This window comes from Cygnus olor, chromosome 23 (assembly GCF_009769625.2).
Source record: "Cygnus olor isolate bCygOlo1 chromosome 23, bCygOlo1.pri.v2, whole genome shotgun sequence".
Taxonomy (NCBI): Eukaryota; Metazoa; Chordata; class Aves; order Anseriformes; family Anatidae; genus Cygnus; species Cygnus olor.
This window is the reverse complement of record NC_049191.1, coordinates 7,541,000-7,565,369: the sequence shown is the minus strand read 5'-3', so window position 1 is coordinate 7,565,369 and position 24,370 is coordinate 7,541,000. Positions and strand designations below refer to the sequence as shown.

General features: G+C 43.0%; 1 protein-coding gene across 2 annotated transcripts in view; it reads left to right on the top strand.

The window, feature by feature from the left end:
- Nucleotides 1-17,160, top strand: part of KDM1A (lysine demethylase 1A) — a 51,161-nt gene extending 34,001 nt beyond the window's left edge. For both annotated transcript variants that reach the window (XM_040535054.1, XM_040535055.1), the window contains 5 exons: nucleotides 199-386; nucleotides 803-917; nucleotides 7,455-7,582; nucleotides 11,889-12,035; nucleotides 12,879-17,160. In XM_040535054.1, the coding sequence (XP_040390988.1) occupies nucleotides 199-386; nucleotides 803-917; nucleotides 7,455-7,582; nucleotides 11,889-12,035; nucleotides 12,879-13,064 (764 nt within the window). In that variant the 3' untranslated portion in view covers nucleotides 13,065-17,160. The remainder of the gene's footprint in view (nucleotides 1-198; nucleotides 387-802; nucleotides 918-7,454; nucleotides 7,583-11,888; nucleotides 12,036-12,878) is intronic.
- Nucleotides 17,161-24,370: the final 7,210 nt, after the last annotated feature.

The window sequence follows — 24,370 nt, the reverse complement described above, 5'->3', positions numbered from 1 at the left end:
AGCTATGTGGCCAGTAAGATTTAGTTGCCTAGAAGTTACGTAAAGCTTGTGTAATGCTGTCTCTGTAACCTAAGTGTTCTGTGATCTGGATGTATTTTTATGGTAGTTTTTAAAAAATTTTTAAAATTCTATGTTGAGGCCTTTATGAGGCCTTTTACTACCCAGCCTCTTAAATGACTCTTTCTCTCCTTTTTCCAGGCTGTGAAGTGATAGCTGTAAATACCCGATCTACTAGCCAGACTTTCATTTATAAATGTGATGCTGTGCTATGTACTCTTCCCTTGGGAGTATTGAAACAGCAGCCTCCAGCAGTACAGTTTGTGCCGCCTCTTCCTGAGTGGAAAACTTCTGCAGTGCAGCGTATGGGATTTGGCAACCTCAACAAGGTCACTTGGTCATTGAGGGAACTGCAGGCAGACCAGGGCATGCAGCAGAAATGTTTATGGTGTATGAGAGGAAGGATGGGTGAGAGGGAAGGATGTTTCTTCCACTCCTGTTTGCTAGACTTTAATGCTGAAAATTATTTGAAGAACTGTAAAGGACTTCTCTGTATCCTATATAATTTGTAAGCAGTTAAATTTTGCAAGTAGCTTGACATGGTACATATGTTGTAGCTTGCTAAACAGGTTATTAACTTATGAAACGTGGTAAAGGTGTATGCTTTTATGTATTAAGCATATGCAGTATATATTCTCCAGATTTTCCTTCCTTGACATTTCCAGTGATGCAAATCAGTTGATGTAATTGTCTTTATTTTTATTTTTTCCCTGAGCTCCTAAGTCTTTTGATTCTTTGTTTATAGGTTGTGTTGTGTTTTGACCGTGTCTTCTGGGATCCAAGTGTAAATTTGTTTGGTCATGTTGGTAGCACCACCGCAAGCAGAGGAGAACTTTTCCTGTTTTGGAACCTGTACAAAGGTAGCTGTGATGCATTTCTACTTTTGCCAGTGTCTTATTTGTATGGTTTCAGATCTAGAAAAGAGCAGTTCTTAAGATATTGTTAGTGTTCACATATGGATATGATGAGAAGGTAATACTTCACAGAATTACAGGATAGTTCTTGTTTGAAAGGACCTTAAAGATCATATAATTCCAACCCCCCTGCTGTGGGCAGGGACAGCTTCTGCTAGACCAGGTTGCTTAAAGCCCCGTCCAACCTGGCCTTGAACACATCCAGGGATGGGTCATCCACAACTTCCCTGGGCAACCTGTTCCAGTGCCTCACTACCCTTATAGTAAAGAACTTCTTTCTGATGTGTAGTCTATATCTGCCCTCTTTTCATTTAAAGCCATTACTCCTAGTTCTATCATTACACTCTTTTTGATGAGGAGTCGTCGTCCCACCCCCCCTGCTTTGCTGTAGGCCTCCTTTAGGTACTGGAAGGCTGCTGTAAGGTCTCCCTGGAGCCTCCTCTTCTCCAGGTTGAACAACCCCAACTCCCTCAGCCTGTTTTCATGTGAGAGGTGCTCCAGCCTCTTGATCATCTTTGTCACCTTCCTCTGGTCTCATTCTAATAGCTCCACGTTCTCCTTGGGCTGGGGGCCACAGAGCTGAATGCAGTACTTGAGACGTGGCCTCACCAGGGCTGAATACAGGGGGACAATCACTTTCTTAGTCCTGCTGTACACACTATTCCTGATACTAGACAGGATGCTGTTGGCCTTCTTGGCTACATGAGTACGCTACTGGCTCATACTCAGCTGACTCTTCACGAATAGCCCCAGGTCCCTTTCCAACTAGCAGCTTTCCAGCCACTCTTCCCCCAGCCGGTAACATTGAATAAGTGCCTGAAATGCAGGACCCAGCACTTGGCCTCATTGAACCTCATACAGTTGGCCTGGGCCCATTGGTCTAGCCTATCCAGATCCCTGTGCAGGGCCTACCTACCCTCGAACACTCGCTCCTAACTTGGTGTCATCTGCAAACTTATCGAGGGTGCACTTGATCCCCGTGTCCAGATCATTGATGAAGTTATTGAAGACAACTGGCCCCAGTACTGAACCCTGGGGTCACCACTAGTGACTGACCTCCATTCACCTCCTTAACTCTGTTCACGATGACTCTTCAGGCCTAGCCACCCAGCCAGTTTTTAACCCAATGAAGAATATACCCTGTCCAAGCATTGAGCAGCCAGCTTCTTCAGAAGAATGCTGCGGGAAATGGTGTCAAAAGCCTTACTGAAGTCTAGAGAGCAGCCTTTCCCTTGCCTACTGAGCGCTTCACCTTGTTGTAGAAGGAGATCAGATTCAGGACATGCCTTTGATAAACCCATGCTGACTGGGCCTGATCGCCAGCATGATATCAGCATGATATCAAGATAATCTTCTCCATGAGCTTCCCTGGCACGGAGTTGAGACTGACAGGCCTGTAGTTCCCCAGATCCTCCTCCTGGCCCTTCTCGTAGATGGGCGTCACACTTGCTAGCTGCCAGTCAACTGGGACCTCCCCTGATAGCAAGGACTCTGCTGATAAATGATGGAAAGTGGCTTGGCGAGCACTTCTGCCACTTCCCTCACTACCCTCGGGTAGATCCCATCTAGCCCCATAGGCTTGCGTACATCTAAGTGGAGTAGCAGGTCTCCAACCATTTCCTTGTGGATTATGAGGGCTTCATTCTGCTCCCTGTCCTTATCTACCAGCTCAGTGGTCTGAGTACCTAGGAAACAACTGGTCTTGCTGCTAAAGGCTGAGGCAAAGAAGGCATTAAGTATCTCGGCCTTTTCCTCATCTCTTGTCATTGTTTCCCCCCACATCCAATAAAAGATGAAGATTCTCCTTAGTCCTTCTTTCTTTATGTATTTATAAAAACAGTTTTTGTCTTTGACAGTAATAACCAGATTGAGATCCAGTTGGGCTTTGGCCCTTCTATAATTTTCTCCCTGCATACCCTCACAACATCATTATAGTCCTCCTGAGTGGCACACCCCTTCTTGTAAAGGTCATAAACCCTCTTTTTCTTCCTGAGCTCCCTGTTTATCCAGGACTATGGGTCTTCCATGCCAACTCATTTTTTGGCATGTGGGGATGGCCTGCTCTGATGTCTTTAGGTTTGTTTACTTGAAGAGCGTCCAGCCATCCTAGACTCCTTTGCACTTCAGGACTGCCTCCCAAGAGACTCTGCCAACCAGCAGACTTTGGCCTGTTAAGGAGGCTCTTCCAAAGTCAAAGGTGGCAAGCCTGCTCTGCTCCTTCCTCACCGTCTTCTGAATCTAGAACTGCACCATTTCATGATGACTGCAGCCAAGGCTGTCCCTGAGTTTCACATTTCCCCCCAGCCCCTCGGTGAGAATGAGATCCAGCATAGCACCTCTCTTCATTGGCTCTTCTATCATTTAGATAAGGAAGTTGCTATCAGTGTATTTCAGGAATCTCCTGGATTGACTATGCTCTGCCGTGCGGTGTTGTCTTTCCAACAGATATCGGTGTGGCTGAAGTCACCCATGAGAACCAGGGCTTGTAAATGTGAGGTTGCTTCTGTCCCTCTATAGAGGGCCTCATCTGCTTGATCTTCCTGATCAGGTGGTAGCAGATCCCCACTACAATGTCACCTGTCCCTCTCCTGCCTCTTATCCTGACCCATAAACTCTCTGGCAGTTCCTCATCCATCTCCAGGCAGAGCTCCAGGCACTCCAGCTGCTCAATGACAGAGAGGGTGATGCCCCCTCCTCACCTCCCCTGCCTGTTCTTCCTAAAGAGCCTGTACCCTTCTATCTTAACACTCCAGTCATAGGAGCCATCCCACCACATCTCGGTAGTGCCAATGAGGTCAGAGGCCTGCAGGCATGTGTATATCTCTTAACTTCTCTTGTTTATTTCCCATGGTACGTGCACTAGGACTACGTGCACATCAGACTGTGAGGAGCAGGATGGATTGAGGTTCCCTTGCCCCGGCAACGCTAGTTTAAAGCCCTTTTCACCAGCCTGGCAAGCCTATGACCGAACATGCTCTTCCCCATCTCTGACAGGTGAACCCCATCAGCCCCCAGCAGACCAGGTTTCTCAAAGCGAGTCCCATGGTGTAAGTAGCTGAACCCCTGTCTGTGGCACCAGTCCTGCAACCATCTTGATTTGCCAGATATCACTGGTTCTTTCAATCTTTCCCTACCTCTTTGACCTGTGCTTCTCAGTCCTTTACTGCTGCTCCCAGGGCTCTGTAATCTTTCTTGACACTCCTCAGACTGCTCCTGGCTGCATCACTGGTGTCCATGTGAAACAGCAGCAGCAGATAATAGTCCTTAGGCTTCATGAGGTGTGACAGTCTCTTGGTAACATCCCTGATACAAGCCCCTGGTAAGCAGCAGACTTCCCTCAAGAGTGGACAGGGTTGGCAGATGGGCATCTCTGTACCTCTCAGAAGAGTCTCCTACTAGTATCACCTGTCACCTTTTCTTAGTAGGACTAATTATTACATGAGGAGCAGAGTGGGCTTCCTTACTCAGCTCAGCCTTCCCTTCAATGAGTCTTTCCTTTACAGCCTGCAGAGGGGTGTCGTGGTTCTGTAGGGGCATATCAGGCTTTGGGGGAAGCCTCTTCCTCCTGCTGGTCCTTGTGGTTATGAGCTTCTACTCTTTGGAGTTATTTGCCCCGCTCCTTTCTGTGAGAGCTGATGACAGAGTTTTGGGCTGTTTGGCCATAGGCTGTTGGTCCCCTGCAGTCTGTACTAGGAGGCAGCTTTTGAGTTCCTCATCAACCTCCCTGGTACTATGCAGCCTTGTCACTGACTCCTGCAGCTCAGCCACCTGCTGCAGGAGGTCCTCCACCTGTTTTCCTGTAGGGAAGACAAATGGAAGCAGAAAGCACCACTAACTTGCAAACAGTTGCCCGGTAAATTAGGGCAGAACATGGTTTGCCAGTGCTGTGAATTCCAGGCTATTTCTGTTAAATTGTATTACTTCCTGTCAGGTCAGATGGCTGAAATGGGAAAAATCAATTACTCTTTCTTGTGGATAGGTAGGTGGTAGTTAACATGATTGCACTGTGAAATACTGTTGTAGAACTGACTGAATTTGTGTAGGTGTAGTCATTTATTTCTTTCATATTCTAAATTCTAGATTTCTGTAGCCATAGTGTTTTGAGCAGAGACTACTTAAACTGATAGAACAGATTAGAGAACGCTTGTTAATCCAGAAATGAACAAAAAAAGCATAGAAGGCTCACAGCACATACATTATTAGTTCTGTGGAAGTTCTTTAAAGGGCTTTTGTCAGGAGATCATTTGAGAAAGGTTTAAAGACTAGGTGGCTTTATGGCAGGAATGGAGAGAAATTCAGGTGAAATGATAGCATGAATTTGTGCTGCTGTTGGGTGACCTGCTGTAGCTTGCTCAGGAATTCTTCCGATAGTTTAGGTCTAGTTCAGGTTATGACCTCTCAGAAAACATGTAGCCTCAGGAATTCCATACATGTCCTGAATCAGATGGCCTCTTTTCTTGGTGCCCCTTTTCTCCAGCATGTTGTTGGATATGTTGTAAGTGTATATACACACTTTGAGATGGAGGAGAGCCTGGTACAAACATCCAGACAGTACGGATCAGTGAAACTCTTGGCAGAAATGGTCAATGTTTTCTGGAAGTGCAATGTTTCAGTCTCTGACTGTTTTCTTGACTAGCATTTCAGTTTTTCTTGGGGACATGATGGAAAAGATGAGGCACTTTCTCTTTCATAATCTCAGTTACTCACTGATCTCAGGCTAAACCACGTTTTCTGCTTGATGTTTGCTGTCAAAGCTCATTGACTGCCATAAGGAGAAAACTTTTTCTGGAGCAGTGGCACATACTCATCATGCAAGAAGCTTTTCTGATCAACCCTTTTGTATTTTCAGCAAAATATTTATTGTTCTTCTGCTATAGCTTTCTACTTTTCTGTCACAGTTCTAAATTAATCCAGGTGACCTCATAGCAACATTTCAGATCTGGTTAAATGCTTACAAGATAGGATATCGTGCCTTACAGTTTCCTTAAAGACACAATTTTCATCAAAATATTTTTGAGTTGTCTGAATCCAAATTTTCATGAAAGAATTCACTGGAAGATGCATTTTCAGTATGTAGTTGTTACAGTAAGAAAATAACTGACTAAACTGCTGAAGAGGTCAGAGATCTCATGTCAGAAGTGGCAGTGTAGGAAAATCTTTACTGCTTAACTGGCAAAAACATTTCCCAAAGCCTGTGGATGATATGAAACCAGGTTTGTGGTTTTTTTCCTTCAATAGAGTTAGTCTCTAAGATGAGCAGTCCTATGTCTGTCTTGTCTAATGAACTGCTTCTAGTCCCCAGAGGTCCTGACTTTTGAAGTGTCTTAATTGTAGCTTGATTAGTGCAATTTTCTTTGTAATAACAGCCTTACTAGTCTAATTTCTTCAGAGTTTCAAATGTTTTTGTTTCTAACCAGAAAATATTGGGTCTTCCAAACTGTATATCAGAACTAAACTTTTCTTTATGGAGGGGTAGCTTGATGGGAATGTGTACCAAGAGATCTCCGTATATACCAGGAGATGAGGAATTCACCAATCATTCTGGAAACCTGTACAAAAGCTAAAGCCATATTTTTAATAAGGACTTAACTTCCCCTTCAATGTGCTTGACATCTGTTTTTAGGTGTAGTATTTCCTTTGCTAAACTTAGGAGAGTTTATAAGTGAGGAGAATGATTTGATGAGAACTGTGAGAGAGTTATTAACTGTGCTCACGTCTGTCATTTATTGTAAATGAATGTTTCAAGTTATTGGGTTGTTTTATTAGTTCTTTGATACTTCCTAAGATTTTCATTGAATTTTTGAATACCAAAAATGTAATCTTAGTCTTAACCATAGCAGGCCAGAGATGATAATAGCCTCATCTATTCATTTGTTTGTATATTCTGCAATTACATTAACTCCCTTCACCACAGCATCCCATTGGCAGCCAAGTTACTTGATATCTGTCCTTTCTGACTTCTGAATTCTTCTCAAAATTGCTGCTTTTATGGATATTGTGATGCTTTTCATAGTTCTGGCTCAATTTAGATGACTTTGAATGTGCATTGGAAATCTAAATAATTTTTGAGTGAACTACTTATCCTGAAAATTTCACTGCTGTGCTGATATTAATCATTGCTAAAGTTAATCATAGATTTTCTGTTTTCTGTCAGATTGTTTGGTTGTTAAATCCTAGTGGAAATTTATGTAAAACTAGTAATGCTTTCCTAAAAGAAAATCTTTCTTCTGTGTTTCCTAATAAGTGTGTTAATTTTTAATACATCAGTTGTCTTGATAATTCCAAATAGTGCTGCAGTGTATATTCATTTATTTTCATCTCGATAAATTGACACGATGGGAGAAGATTGAGGACTGCTTCTGTTGGATTTGTTGTTTTTTTTAACCTAGTAACTTAGCTGCAGATGATAATCAGACTTGGCTGATGAAAACATATTTCAATAATTCTTTTTTCTTCTCCCCCACCCCTGTCTTCCCTGATCAGCACCAATTTTATTGGCCTTAGTAGCAGGAGAAGCCGCAGGGATTATGGAAAATATCAGCGATGATGTCATTGTTGGACGGTGTCTCGCCATCCTCAAAGGCATATTTGGCAGCAGCGCTGTGCCACAGGTTAGTACAGGTAGCTTTCCTTCACTGGAATTTTTATATACTACAGTAATATAAAAAGTATACAGTAACTTTAATATACCAATTGTTTTTGAGCATTTGGTCTGTCATAAGTTGGACTGCTTACTTATGTGTTTTTCATGTAAGGAGTAGATTCCCTTCATTTTCTTTATTGTAGAATAATTGAATGTGGCTTTATCATCAGAGGGCTGGAGCACCACTCCTACCAAGAAAGTCTGAGAGTTAGGGCTGTTCAGCCTATAGAAGAGAAGGCTCTGGGGTGACCTCGTTTCAACTTCTGGAGTGTGTCCAGAGAAGGGCTGCGAAGCTGGTGAAGGGTCTGGAACACAAGTCTTATGAGGAGTGTCTGAGGGAGCTGGTTTTTTTTTTTAGTCTGGAGAAGAGGAGTCTCAGGGGAGACCTTATTGCTCTCTACCTGAAAGGAACTTGTGGGGAGCTGGGGGTCAGCCTCTTCTCACAGATAACTAGTGATAGGACTCTAGAGGTAATGGCCTCAAGTTGTGCCAGGGGAGGTTCAGGTTGGAAATTAGGAGACATTTCTTCTGGTTAGGAAGAGTGGTTAGGCATTGGAATGGGTTGCCCAGGGAGGTGGTGGAGTCACTGTCCCTGGGGGTGTTTAAGGAAAGGTTGGACGTGGTGTTTAGAGACATGGTTTAGTGGGTGATAGTGGTGGTAGGGGGATGGTTGGACCAGTTGACCTTGGAGGTGTTTTCCAACTATAATGATTCTATGAGTCTGTAACCTTTCAGTACTTAAAGGGGACTTAAAGATGGAGAGTGACTCTTCACTCAATCAGATAATGACCGGACAAGGGGGAATGAGTTTAAACTAAAAGAGGGGAGATTTAGATTAGATGTTAGGAAGAAATTCTTCAGAGGGTGGTGAGGTACTGGAACAGTTGCCCAGAGAGGCTGTGGATGCCCCATCCCTGGAGGTGTTCAAGACCAGGTTGGATGAGGCCCCGAGTAATGTGATCTAGTGGGTGGCATACCTGTCCATGGCAGGGGGGTTGGAACTAGATGATCTTTGAGGTCCCTTCCAACCCAAGCCATTCTATGATGATTCTATGATCCTCACCCTTTTACTGCTTTCTATATGGTCATCAAGTCTTTGCAGCTAACTGTAAGCATGGATTCTTAGTAAATGAGTGGATCTCATAATTTGGAAATGCTTAGTCTGTTGATTTCTAAGTCTCAGTGTGGAGAACACAAAACAGGAAAACTTCAGGCTTGCCTTCCAGATAAATCCACAGCTCCTTCTCTGAACCCTCTATTGACAATTTCACTTCTTAATGAGATTTTTCTGTGACAGGAGCCAACAGTGAAGTGTTTCACAGCAGCTGCTTACTAGTAGGATTTTCAAATGGGGAAAAAAAAAAAAAACACTAACAAAGAACTAACAAAGAGTAGAGAAACATAGATTCTGCAGGGGATAAATATCAAGTTCAGAGACAAAGACATCTTCCATTAGACCAGGTTGCTCAAAGCCCATCCTGCCTGGCCTTGAACAATTCAAGGGATGATGTGGTATCACAACTTCCCTGGGCAGCCTGTTCTTCACCACCCTCATAGTAAAGAACTTCTTTCTAATATGTAATCTAAATCTACCCTCTTTTCATTTAAAGCCATTACCCCTAGTCCTATCACTGCACTCTGGAGAGGAGTCCCTCCCCAGCTTTGATGTAGGCCAGTTTTAGGTACTAGAAGGCTGCTGTAAGGTCTCCCCAGAGCCTTCTCTTCTCCAGGCTTTACAGCCCCAACTCCCTCAGCCTGTCTTCACGTGAGAGGTGCTCCAGCCCCTTGATAATCTTCGTTGCCCTCCTCTGGACTCGTTCTAATGGCTCCATGCACTTCCTCTGCTGGGAGCCCCAGAGCTGAGTGCAGTGTGGTCTCATGAGAGCAGAGCCGGGGGGCAATCCCCTCCCTTTCCCTGCTGGCCACGCTGCTTTTGATGCAGCCCAGGATACGGTTGGTTTTCTGGGCTGCAAGCGCACGTGTCTGGCTCATGTTGAGTTATTCATCAACTAACACCCCCAAGTTCTTCTCCTCAGGGTTGCTCTGAATCCATTCTCTGCTCAGCCTGTATTCATGTTTGGGATTGCTCTGACCCAGGTGCAGGACCTTGCACTTCACCTTGTCATCCACAAACTTGCTGAGGCTGCACTCCATCTCACTGTCCATGTCATTGACAAAGATGTTAAATAGTGCCAGTCCAAATACAGTCCCCTGAGGAGACCAGTGACAAGTGGTGTTCCATGCGTACATCAGTCTGACTGCAACTCTGAGTGTGACCATCCAGCCAACTCCTTATCCACTGAGTGGTCCATCTCTCAAATCCATGTCTCTCCAATTTAGAGACAAGCATGTTGTGCAGGACGGTATCAAATACTTGCACTTGTGTAAAACAGATGATGTCTGTTTCTCTTGCCTTGTCCACCAATGCTGTAACCCTGTTGTAGAAGGCCACCAATTTGTCAGGCACAATTTGCCCTTAGTGACGCCATGTGGGCTGTTTTCCATGTACCTTAGCACAGTTTCCAGGAGAATCTATTTCATAATCTTGCCAGGCCTAGAATTGAGACTGTCTGGTCTGTAGTTTCCCAGGTTAGTTTCCTCCAGCTTTTCTTCATACGTGGGAACTTTTTCAACCTTGCTGTGCAGCTGAACTCTGCATGCTTCATGTCCACTGTAGAGTAGTAGTCTGGTTTTGTACCACCTCTATTGTAGTATGTATCTTATTCTCTAACCGTCCTTCTCCCTATTCATAGGGAATCCTAATTACAGGACTTGCTTGTCAGGACAAAAATAATAGTTGACTGGCTTAGCATCTGACTCATGCCCATACATGGGTGTGTGAACACGAACATCACAGTTGATGTTTGGCCTGCATGTCATCAGTCTCAGTACTGGGGAAGCAGTACTTTAGTATTTTCTTCCACAGCTGTCTGGGTTAGCCATACCTTCAGAACTTCCTCAGTGATGTAAAATTTCTTGTTTTATTCCCTGAAAGACTGCAGTGCTTCATGTGATCACCAGAGAAACACATGAAGTGCATCAAAGTTTTCTGTCAAACATGCATGCAGTAACATGCAGTGCCATCATAGTGGTCTCTTCTTGACAAGGAGGAAAATATGAAGTTCCTTTTATCAAGAAGCAGAGTCAATATGACGAGTCTGGCTCATCCGTCATTTTCCTACTGTTTGGATGAAAAAGTTCTGCGTTGAGGAATTTTTTTAGTGAAGTTGTCAGACACTGGGAAATGTGGTCTCAAACCCCTAGTTCTCCCCAGCACCTTAGAACAAATCCACTCTGTCCTTTCCAGAGAATCAGCAAGAGGCATCGAATACAGTCCAGCTGGGTCAGCCTCAGAAGGATTATCTTCAATTTCCATGGTCCTGGAGACCTCCTCAGTCATGGTACATTATGGTCCAAGTCTGCTGGCCTTTGTCTGGTTTCTGGATAGCACCCTTGCTAGATAGAACTTTTCTCATTCTTTGTGGGAAGGTCTGGTCAAGCAGAACAATTCCTTGAAAATCTTTATGCAAGGAGGCAAGGTTCCTGTTTTGATGCTTGAATTTTTACAGTGTGTGATTCCTGCTAAAGCTCAGTTACATATTTGAACAGAATCTGGATTATTTGAAGGTTCTGACCCTTTGCTCTTTGTGTTATGTTTGCAAGTTTATGAAGATGTCCTGTTTTTTCTTGACTACTGTTACTACCTTAGGGGGATACAGTTTTGAGTCCTGGTTATTTTCACGCTTTGTATCTTTTGGTGGAATATATTTCATCCTGGCTATTACCATGGTAAACCAGATGGATTTGAGGAAAAACACGTTTTTGTGCAGATGCCCCTCATGCAGTCATTTTCCCAGATAAGTTACAGACCTTGCACAGGCCTATGCCATATTTCAGTCACGAGAGAGATTCAAGAGAGCTGTGGATGAAAGGAAGTAAATGAGTAGGAATTGTATATTGTACTTATGTTGATAATGAGAAGAAACAGAGCATAGAGTACACAGTATGCATGTACTGCTGACTACAAATTCTGAATTCCAGTGCAGAAGCCATTTGGAGCAGGTTCTGCTAATATATCTCAAAGTATTAAAGCTGCTGACACCAAAGACAAATTATTTACCTTAGTATGAGTTACCATGGAATATAAATGTGGAGTTCCACTATTGACATTAGCTTATGGATGTTGTCTTTTATTTTTCAATTTGCATCTTTTATATTTTGCACTAACTGTAGAACTTGCAATGTGTCAACAACTGAAGTTTCTCTTCTCTCAGCCCAAAGAGACTGTGGTGTCCCGTTGGCGTGCTGACCCATGGGCCCGGGGATCATATTCATATGTAGCAGCTGGATCTTCCGGAAATGACTATGACTTGATGGCTCAGCCGATTACTCCAGGACCAGCCATTCCAGGTGCTCCTCAAGTAAGAGATTTCTCAGTTCTTCATAGAAATACACCAGAATATGATGGTTTTGGTTTCTAAAGGTGAAGGCCAGAGGGAGAGGAACAGGAAGCAAAAAATCTCTCCCAAATTGTGATCCAGCACAAAATGAAGGCATAAGTCCTCTCCAGTTCCCCTTTTGAGAGGATGAAGTCTTGAAAGCAAAAGCAGAAGGATTTGTAGGACTTTGGCTTGATTAAGGTTGTTCTTATACTGATGCAAGTCTCTAATAAACATAGCTATTGATAAAGTGATTCTCTGCAGAGTATAATATATGAAATTGTTTTCCTCATCTTTTTTATGGCACTGTCAAATTGCTAATTTAAGTGAATTACTGAAGCTTCCTTTTGCTTGTATTGAACTAGAGTTCATGTCCCAGTGTCAGAAATCATCCATCTTAAACATACATGTAAGTTTTTGGTTGTAGGGTTGTATGTACAACTCTGAGATGTTTTTAAGTATACAACTTAGGAGGCTAATCTCCTTATCTGCTTCTCACAGTATTGTTTTTGAAGTAGAGTTCTATTATCTTTGTATCAAAGCAAAGATATTAGCAAGTAATAGGAAAGTATTTCCTCACATTTATCACGAACACGAAATGCTTCTGTGAAATGAAAGGTATATAAAGATTTTCATGGTAATTTGCAGGATAGATTAAAATATTTTTAATAGACTATTTTGTATGCACTACTTTCATGTTACGGGGACTGCAGTGTGATTAGAAGACATCAAAATACTTCGTAATGTATATTTGTTACATGATCTGAAAGACTTTGAACTGAGTTTGCGCACAAGTCATAATGGTGTTCTCTGTTCCTCTTTCAGCCTATTCCTCGCCTGTTTTTTGCGGGAGAGCATACAATTCGCAACTACCCTGCCACTGTTCATGGTGCTTTACTGAGTGGACTGAGAGAAGCAGGTCGCATTGCAGACCAGTTTCTTGGGGCCATGTATACTTTGCCTCGCCAGCCTACACCTGGGGTCCCCACACAACAAGCTACCAGCATATAAGAGAAGTTATCAGAAGAGGAGTAACAATGCCACAGAGCTGCTGTTGTGATCTACTTCTTGGGATGAAGGCATATTCATATAGTCTGTAACAGTATCTGCTGAAAGGAGGTGGCCATGAGTTGCTGCATAATACTTTGTTAGAATGGCCTTACAAAAGCTTACCTAACATTGGGCTTGGCATCCCTCTACAAAATCTCTTACAGCTATTTGAACTGTCAGTGTACACGGAATCCTTTACTACCAAATTGCTCAGTGAGTTTTTTTTGACTGCAGATACTTTTTGAAAGTGAAACTTATAGCTGGAGTTTTCACGGTTTTTATTTTACTTATTTGTGTATTTACAATTCAGTAATTGCAGAAAAGGCCCTTTAGAAGCTGGTTGCTGTGAACAGTAGCTTAGTGTAGAATTTATGTAAACATTTTTGCTTAATTCGTTCTAAAGAATAGTATTTTTGACCAATTCTATTCTTACCTGGCATTTGAGAATTTGGTGCAACTGTTTCCCTACCAGTAACAGCAAATTAACAGCAAATCACACCCCTCCAAGGTGGTCTGTTGGCTGCTACACCATGCACATTCGGTTTTAGAAAGAAAGCTGGTATTAGTAAAAGTGTGCTAATGATACTATTCTATTAAATACTTTCAACAAAAGAAATTATCTGAACTGGATATTTTTAACTTTAAAAACTAGGAAAATATTACTCATATTTGCTTATGTAGAAACAGAGTTGCCTAGACAGTAAGCTAGCTGTAGACCTGATCTCTTGATTCTTGCATGCGGCAGTCAGGCACTGTGGGCTGTACCAGCTGTCTTTTTCTTTTCCCTTCGTCCAAAGCCCAGAGAAAATTGGTTTTTATTCTACTGGGTTGATGAGATGATGTTGCAGCTGCTATAACTGTTTCTGAAAATCATTTTGGTTTGGTTGCTTTTCCAGATATTTTCCTTCTTACTGCATGCACAGAGACTTCTTTTCATTGCACAGAGCAGTCTTATTTAATCATTTAGGTCCTTTTTCCCTCTCCTGCTTTCCCTAGTTAACATTATGCTTTTACTTCTTCCAACTTTTCTCACCTCCACCTTTCTACTGTTTGTTTCCGTCTCATCTACCTGTGGTCTTTTTTTCACAGTTTTTTCTCCTTTTCCTTTTTTAAATTATTTTTTTGTTCTCTATATGACCCTCTGTGTGTGCATGTCCCAACTTCCATCTGCCCTTGTGCCTTTCATTCTGCTAGTGGATTAGTATCTGCTCATGTTCCTGCCCTTCCCTCTGCAATTACATTGCCCATGCTTCTTCCTGAAGAAAATACATGCAAACATCACTGCAGGCCCTAATTGTTTATAGCTGTGTTAGTTTTGTTTACAGACTTCCTATCTTCTAGTATCATTGCTTCTACTGTTTTCTTGTGCCTCATTTCTAGTAGATCTTTCTTGCTCCTGACTGTCTATTTTCTTGTGGTGGTTGCTCTCTCATATGTTTAAATCTGTGAGTAGGCATCTCCGTAGGCAGTCCTTCTGATACGCAGTGAGAAAGGAGAGGACTCTGTGGCAGGGGGGGTAATGGAAGAAATCAACACTAGGCATCCTTGCTGTCCCTCCAGGAGACAACATAAACTTTGTGATGCTTGGTCAAGAAAGCCCCACTGAAGTGGGACAGGAAATGTCCAGCAGGGCATGGAGGAGGAGTGTCCAAGGGAAGATTCAGAGTGCATAGGTTTATTTGAGTCTTAAAACTCCCTGCCTTCTGTTTAGGTAAAAGCCTGTCTGCAACACTACCAAGAGAAATCCTATCCCAAGATAAGCTGATTTAGTCGCTTGGCTATTCTGACTGAAGATGGGAAAAGGATCTGAGGATTGGGGTGCTGTGTTCAGTAACAAGGGTTTTCAGGTCTCCATATTTGTGGGGTGGTTTGCAGGGTTTAGTGATGCTGCTGTCTCTGGCCATGAGGACTGTCTTCCAACTTCCTGTAGCACTGTCAAAAACTCAGAAAAGCACTTCTGGCCCACTGGAAACTAAATAGTCCTCAACTGAACTTAGCCAAACTGTATTTTCCAGACAACTATCAAGCCACTTTTACATCTAATTACTAATGTTATTTTTCAGAGTTTCTGTTCTTCTGCTGTAGGTTCACTTTGACTGAGATTTAGCAGATTATTCAGCTTGCTGAATTGTCAAACACGCAGTAATTTGTCTGAGACGTTCAAATGTAAACAAACTTCCTTTTATATGTTGTGGTTACTTTGAGCAGGGCTAATCTTTGACCCTTGACAATCAGGCTTTCTTGTCTTCCTTTTTGAAAAAGATACCTGAAAACCATGGTAAGCACTGAAATAAGAAGGTGGAGATGAAGCCCTGGCAGTTTGCACTCTTTAAAAAGGTTTGTCAGGATTTGGTGGGTGTTAGCTGATGATAACGATGGGCATGAGCAAAAAGGAGTGGTAATGCCAGAGGAATTCATTGGAAGATGAAGAGTGTGATCTGTGGCCTGGACCCTACCTTTCTGTAGCATCTCTTGGGACTCTTAAGCCTGATTCCTCAGCCAGTCCCTGCTGACAAGCCCTACTGGGTATTAGAGACTGAACAGCTCAGCATACTTTCAGCTTCTAGGAGTGTTTCAGTCTCTAGACAGACAGATAAAGCTGTGCAGCCAGTTGCTGGACACCTTAGAGCTCCTGTGTTGCAGCTCCTGCCCTGCATGGCCCACTTTCTAGTGGTTGATGGCATTGGTTGTACCCTAAGTAGAGGGGAACAGTGGTTGGGTACAAAGGTCAAAGACTGCTCCCTGTGTTCTGGTTGCATCCTGTAGGATTGCTGGGATGGAGAGGGGAACTTGGGGGAGAGCACTGTTACCCCTAGGTCAGCTGAAGTTTGTAGACATGGAAAAGGTAGCCTGGTTAAGGTTCAATTAACTTAGTGTTGGAGTTCAGCTCTGTCAGATCGTATGAGGGAGCTTCCATTGGTTGTTCACCAGCAGGATAGTCTCATGCTCCTTGCTGCACTGCCAGCGTGTGATTTTCCTTGAGCAGGTACTCACCCAGCATTTAGCAGTTCTTTCCTTGCTGCATCCAGGGACAGTGTGTGGTGTGTAGGAGCATGTTGCTCTGCTCTCTGTGCCAGTCTGTTAGATGGACCTTTGGTATGACCCATAATGGCTGTTTTGTTAAGCACTGCCTCTGCAGCTTTCCTGTCGCTATGACCTGCTGAGGAGGAGAAAGCATTGCAAGTAAATGGGTCACCAGGTCCTCTTCATCTCAGCATCCTTCCTCATGGTGCAGCCATTTTTCCACTGCTGCTGTTTGCTTGACCTAACTTCCTGGTAAGGCTCATCTGATCTGTTTCAACAGATTGTGAATGACCTCTTAGCGCCCGGAAGCCTCAGATCTACGGCGTCACAAAAACTTGTGATCAAGGCTGGTTGCACCCTTTGTAGTATTGTTTCCCATCTATTCTCAGGGACCTGTCACTTCTCACTCTACTCCATGGGTAGGTGAATTATATTTCTGACAAAACTGATCGGTGTCGCTTTTGGGGGAAAAAAAAATAGGTCCCTATCTAGTTGGACCTTCCCTTCTGTACTGAAGATGTACTGTTGGTGTTCAAGAAGCATTTGAACAATGCTCTTAAGGTATATGATTTAACTGTTAGGTTGCCCTGCGTGGAGTCAGGAGTTGGACTTGATGTTCCTCATGAGTCTGATGCTCCTCATGGGTCCCTTCCAACTGAGGATATTCTGTGATTCTAAGATGAATCAGTAAAAAAAACAGTAACCTGCAATGGAGTTCTGAATCCTGAGTGAATGTATGTGTTCACTAGTCAGGATTGCGCTTTCTGGATTGGCAAATGAGCAGGAAGACTTGCATTTTTCAGTTCTCTGGATGTCTGAGTTTTTGTCAGGTAATAGCATCTATTTTGCAATAAATTACTGTTAGCTCAGGGTCTTTGTGTTCAGTCTCTGTATGGAATTGAAAATATTTGCTATGGTCTTGTCTGTAGAGGAAATTAATCGCAAAGCATGGGTTCTCTCTATTTTGTTATCTTAATCTCTCTGTTTTGTTATCTTTAATTGACTGGATCATAAACATAGAAAAACAACTTTATTGGGTGTTTTTGGTTTCTTTCATTATGAATCTTTTCAGCTGACTAGTTCAAGTTCAGTGGAGGGTACTGCAGTCAGCAAGGTGCTCAGAGTGCATCTCGTCTTTAAGGCATAAAGTGGCTCTATAAAATGGGATGACTTAACTTGAATTCGATTTATTTGTAAATCACAGATTCTTTTTAAAGGTGATAATTCCACAAGTTACTCTTCTCAGAAATGGTTACCAAAAGAAAATTAGAAGCCGTGGTGGTGTTTGTAAATTTGCTACTTTTGCCAATGATTATTTCCAATTTCCAGTGCATCTAATTTCTGAAGGTGTAATTTTTTGTTTTCTCTGAAGGGACGTTGAAGCTTATAGGAAATGATTACACTGATATTCTCCCCCAGAGTACCTAGGTAGATACTAAAGAATTTCTGGAATGTTTCTAGACCTTATTTTCTGTGTATTAGCAGAATCACCTGAATAAACGTATTGGGGGGGGGGGAGGGGACACAACAAGTCAACTTTGGAGAGCCAGTGGAGAACATAAGCGTCTGTTTAATTACCTGTGCATATCATAGAATGTTGTTTTATCCAAAGAGCAAATTGTCTTAGTTTTTTCCAGCTTTACCAACATGTCTGCTAAAATCTGTTGCTTCTCTACAGAGTTTGTTGGCTTGTATTAGCAAAACTCCTGCAGAGCTTGTGGAGTCTTTGCCCAGTAGTTTTGACCTCTGGATCTTCTGGTGGACCAAAAGTCTAGATCTCTTTTTATTAAATTGTTTGTTGGGCCCTGTCAAGTTTGTGTTAATTGCATCTTTCTGTGAAGGGACTTCTCACTGTTATTCCATTGTTCTTTTCTAGACACTGTATCACCCCACCCCTATCACTTTTAAGGGTGTTTCGCTTGAGCAAGGGTAGACAACCTGTTTTCCTGACTGTTAACAAAACAGATATCTTGGCCAGCAAACCTCCCGTGGATTAAAAGGTCTCTTTTTCATGGCGCTGCTGAAGGCATTCACCCTGATTGTGGATTGCATGTCTCTCTGCAAATACCATACATTTGGATAACCACTTGGTTTAGAGTGCAGTAACCTCATGTGGGTGTGATCTCCAGTCTTGGGCGCTCACGGTTTAATGAAGGGGAGGTTCAGGTCTCAACCATGATCCACTGCTACTGTTAGAGGACAGAAATGTCTCCAACCCCAAGTTAGAGGCGGAGTTAGAACAGATGTTTGGACAACATATCCTTAGTAACTTCTTGCTCACAGAATTGTATCCTCAGTTCTGAGTAACATGTCAAATAACCTATCAAACTGCAGAATTTGAACGCTTTTTCCTGATTCCCTTCAACTTGATGTTCTTAGGTAAGTGTGCAAAAGTATTACTTCCATTAAAGCAATTACTATTTCTATAACATTACTGAATAGCAATGGAACCAACAGAAAGTCATAGCAACAGAAGACAACTTTTTCTGTACCTGTCAATGGAGGATGTAATTTAGAATTTACAGTGTGACTGGAGTATTCCATGTACTCTCTTTGTCTTTATTAATTCATAATGCCTTACCTGATCTTTCACATGTGCCCCTTAGACCAGAGGTGCTAGAAATCTCACCACCTCCTCAGTTCCACATACTGTATGTTTCTGTTATATTCCATTGTTAAGTTTGGTTTGGGTCAGCACTGGAGGGGATATGCTCTTTGAGTGGATATGGATCTAGGACGTTATTTACCTCAGCTTCAGGTTGTTTTGATGGGTGGACCCAAGATGGTGACAGGACACATCTGGCATTCTCTCTCAATTGAAGAGTCTTTGGGCTCCAGCCCACTTCAGCCAGTAGCTGAGATGCTCCAGCTTTTGAAGAAAACAAGATTGCTATTTATTGACTTGTCACAGTTTTAGAGGTAGATCATCCATTTGAGGAGACAGGATACCAAAGCTGCTGCTTTACTGTAAAGGGGAATGGCTGCAGCAGGTAAGATCTGAAGGCAACTGGAAGAACTCCAGCTGAGAACATAGGCCTAGGGCAGATGTTGTGTGAAAGAAACAGTAAGGAGGAATGATGTTGTAGTATCCACTTCCGTCTGGTGGTTTGGTTCAGTCTACTTGCTTTATTTCATTAACTTTACCATGTAGAATCTCAGCTATGTTGGATGCACCACAGGATTATCCTGTGTGGGGTCTTGAAGTTAATGGCTTCAAGTTTATGGCTAATCCATGCCTAATTCTGTCATTATTAGGAGGATAGAGTACTTTTTTCCCCTCCTTGGCACCATTGCCAAGTCCCAAGCAACACGGAGCCATAACACACTGCACCTGAAAAGTGAGAGCAGTGCTGGGCTATAGTCTGGGTCACTAAGAGTTAAACGTCAAATATGTTCACTGACAACAAATGCTGGGGCTTCCAGCTCACAAGGAAAACAACCTATGTTCCTGATAACATGTTGTTTAAAGAGGGAAGAAAAAAAAAGCCCAGGGTGCCTGAGAAAGGGTGTATCACTAAGGATGAAGTATTTGATGGGCCCCAGGAAGGCGGTTTGGCTGTGGCTGCCCTGTGAGGGGGCTGGAGGGAAATGTTTGCCTTAATGTTTGTGGTACAGGGAGGGGGTCATGGTCTATGGATAGGAGGCACATGATGCATCTTGGCCATGAAGCCCTAGACCAGGCTTTCAACTGGCTAGTACACATGTAACCTCGGAGTGCAGGGAGGCATTGGATTGAGTTGGGTGAGTCACCTAACTCTGCTCTGCAATGGCAAGACCACAGCATTAGGCTTCCACTTGCTTATTTATTCTTTTCTGACCCACCTGCATTCTTCTTTGTGCCATGACCACTTCAGCGGGAAGGCCAAAGGGTGCCCCCTCTACCCTACTCCCCCCTCGATTTACCCTGGTCTTCTGGGGAATGGCAGGTGTTGGCTTGAATCCTCAGCAGACTGAGAATGGAAATTTTCCTGGTGATGTCTAGGCCACCAAGTGATACAAAATAATACCACTTCGGTGGTTTTGAATGGAAATAGCTGTGGCTGCTGTGCCTGACTTGGTGCTATCCACGTGCTTGGAGTCTAACAGAGCGGGATTGAAGGGTTTAGGTATCATTAAGCTTGTTTCCGTAACCTTATGGCAGCTATGCAGAATGGCTGGAACCAGTTCAAGTTGAATGCAGAGAACTCTAAAGTCAAGACAACTGTATTTGTGCATCTGTGCAAATGTCAAAAAGCAAGAAAGAACAGGTTTCAGATGCCTTGAATTAAAAAGCACGTTGATAAAGATATTAACAAGGATAAGCACACTGAAGAGCTGATTGGAAGAAGCCCCTCAGTGGGAATGTGAGTAGCTGGGTAACAGACAGCATGCCCTGTGCCAGTGAAGAGCGATGCTGTACATTAAGGGTACAGAGTTCATTCAGTGGGACTGACTCTAGGGGCAGGTATTCCTGGCCTAGCTGAGGGTAGCAGAGCATTAAGACTGATTTTCAGATTGGAGTGGCAATAATGGTGTTGAGCAGATTGGTTTGCAAGGATGGAAACGCAGTTAAGGGGAGCTGTCAGCTATGTCTGTAGCTTGGGTAAATGCTGCTTTGAATGTGATGCCAGAATTAAAACTTCAGACAGTGCTAACATCAGTGTCAGTGGCTGATGATGGACCCCAGGAGGAGAAAATGTCTGATCTAAGCATGGGCAGCACACAAGATCTGGCTTAAAATGTTTCTGTTGAAGAGATGTTTTACATTAACAACCTTCTCAACAGGTCAGCTAAAGCAAGGGTTTGAAGCTGGGATAATGGAAGTGCATGGTTGTTTGTAGACAGCAGGAAGACTACATAAAACCAGCAGAGCACACAGACATGACTGATCAAAAAGAAAATAGAAAGCGGTTTCATGGCTAAGCAGCAATGGTATGGTATAGGTGGTCCATTAGTTAAGTACATTTACTATAATGTCCCCATACAGGAGTGGTGAGCCTAGCCTTGAATTATGAACAAGGGAAAAGAACCATCCTTGTGGTTATGAGCATGTGTTTTAGAGCAGAGACTTTAAGCAGACATGGAAGCTACCAATAGTAACTCTGTACTATCTATAGATCTCTGCTGTCCCTGGCAAGCCTGACACAGCAGCATGTCTGTTGTAGCTACTGTAATGCTTCAGAACAACCTCTTTAATAATGCTCAATAACTGTCTGCGTTAACTGGGAGAAAAGAGTACTCAGCCAAGCCAAAAGTCACTTTTTTTTTTTAGAAATGCCTGACAGAGGGAATGTTTGTAGCCTTCACCTCTAGTTAATTAGCTTTGCCTAGGGAGTAGCAGCTGAATGACAGCTATGAATGGCTCTTAAAATGTCACTAAACACCAGTAACATGTTTAATTGTTCAGTTTCTGGAGCTGCATCCAGTTTTGCAGATTTATTCAAACAGAATAAACCAGATGGATCAGACAAAGCTCTTTTCCTTACAAAGTGTGGTACACAAGTTCTCTTACAAATTAACACATTTCTTCCCTACTGATGTGGTTATTATGGGGGCCAGTTGTTTATATGACAGGTACTGTTGCAATATCTAATATGCTTATTTTTTTTGTAGACTGTACCCACATATTGCACTAAACTAGGAATTGTAAAGGAGGCTGCCACCTGTTCTGACCTCTGTATCCTCTCAGTTCTTCCAGGGGAAGGCAAACAGATTTTGTTTTCATTACAGTCTATACTGGTTGAGTAAAGGAAATCTAACGAAGCAAGTGGCTTGTTTCCCTCCGTAAGAATGCTCTTCCTCAAACCTGCTCCCAGCAATGCAAGCCTAGGTCATCCAGTATAAGTGGCGAATGGTATTCAACTTCATTTTCCATGTGTAGGTACTGCCCATGCCTTTAAATGCAGCCTAGGAATGGGTGTTTGAGATCTGTCTGGATATGTGTACAGGGCAAAAAAGTAAGAATGGAGTAGTCAGAATCAGCATTAACATACACTGCTGCAAGATGATTGAGCTGCCTCTGCACTTCACCAAGGGACATTAATACCTCTGATTAATGACCACTGTCAGTAGGGATTCAAACGGAGCTTTAAATACCACACCACAAACATATAAAAAGAGATTTTTATTGGTTATATACTGTAGAGCTGACAGTGTTTGAGTCAGGAGAGACATGCAGATAAAGAGTGTTTACATTTGGCATGCAGACTAAGAGCACTGTAACTAGTAAAAGGTGAGCACCATCTGTATCCATTGAATGAGCAGCCTGGGGAGGAAAGAGCTGGCTTCCCTCTGCTGAGCATGCTGACAGAGATTCGGGTGAAACAGTGCTTGATAGCTCTATTGGACACAAAGTTTGCTTTAGGGAAACAAGCAATACTATAACCTGGAAAATTTCTTTAACTTGGATGAGTCTGTGATTACGAAAAGATTTCTTGCTTTATTGTCTTCTAACTAAGCTGCCCCAGCCCAAGTATATGTCGACAAATACAAAAAATAGATATTTTTTTCTCTTAAAAATACATTCCATGCAGCCTGGATTGCTGCTTCCACAAGGCAGGTGCTGGCACTGCATGTTGGGCAGCCTACAACAATTATCCTTTGGGTCCCTAGGTTACTGACCATAAGATGCATCTGCGAACAATGGCTTCACATTTCATCATGTATATAGCAGTCCACTGAAGGCTGACCTTGGCACAGTGCTTTGACTGCCCCAGTGATGTGCAAGGGTGGCAGAGATGAGGTCTACTATGTTAGAGATAACACCAATGTGACTATTGCTTCAATCTGTAGCAAGAAATCGCTCATGTCAAGTGTCTTTTGAAACACCAAGCGCACCACTCTGGCCTGTGCTTCCTTCTGTTTTCCTTTCCTGAAGGTATTATCTGCAGGTGGACAGCAGTTCTCCCTTCATCAGTGTCCAGTAAGCTGCAGCTGAACACGAGGCACTGATGGTTGCACTGCAAAACTGTCCCTGCTCCATGCGACCCGAGTGGATGGAGAGGCTGAGATCTGTAGGCTGCAGTGTCATTTCCAGACACGGAAGGAACCATTCCATGAAGCAGCAAGCTGCTAACGCCTCAAGCTGCCACTGGCCTTTTGGGGAAAAGCCACTGGTTCTCTAAAAAGGGACAATGTCTCTGTTTACTTGGAAGAAGCAAGCGCTGACACTTCCTTTGTACAGCAAATATGTTTACAATTTTGGAATTATCTGAATGCTTGATACAGAGCCTCTTGGTGTCACATCCACTAAAAAGCCTGTTATATTTATATGCTAAAATTACAAATATTTCTTCAGTGATGGCAATATTTACACATATATTCTATTTTACAGCTGTTCAAAAAAAGTGTGCAATTTGAGTAAAACATACTGTGTTTCCTGAAGTCATTGCTATAATTTTAATAATACATCAGCTCCTATTGCACTCATGATTACAGGGCATGGCCCCTTTCAAATTTACAGAGGGTTTTCTCTCAGATTTAATCCCAGTTGTGGTAAAAACAACCTGGTCTATACTGAGTGACATCTTTATTTACAAGCAGTTACACTGAGCCTATAAGCAAGAGTTCAAGGTATGTGCTGTAAAATATTGAACAAATTAGTGAGGCTGACTTTAGCCATGGTAGCTGGAGAAAGGAGAGATGTAATTTGTGAGAAGCACCTGAGGAGAGCAGACAGGGCCAGAAGACCTGGGTCTGTAGCTGCGGGACTCCTGCACAGTGTGATCTGGCTGAGCAGCAAGGAAAAGTCCTCCAGTTGCTCTTGGATAAGGGAAAGCCAAGCCCTGGCTGACAGAAGGGGAGAAACCAACAACTCTTGCTGTTGGTGGCTGTTCCTTTCTCATTCCAGACACAGAGTTGCATTATTGGGGTGAGCTGTGGGGCTGAAAAGATAACATACTAACTAGATTTTTGTGAGTTAGGTCAAGGGAAGCCTGTGTCAACCTGGAATGTCACATAGCAATGCAGAGCTCTGCTGGCCAGGAATGAAACCAGTTCCCCCAGATGGAGCTTCAGAAGCACAATGGTAAACTGCAGCCATGCCAGGACTGCATGGGAAGGAGAGGGCTGGTGGATGGGTGAGGGAACCTGAGCAGCCTATTAGATGTAGGCTACAGTCCTGCAGCAGGATGGGGTCGCTGTGAGAAAAGCCATACATTAGCTGCTCAATGCAATCCTCATCCTCTTCGGTGTGTATGTGCTGTCCAGCTGTTTTAGTTGTTTGTTTTTTTTTTTAAACTAAACTGTGAGTCTCTAGCATCAGT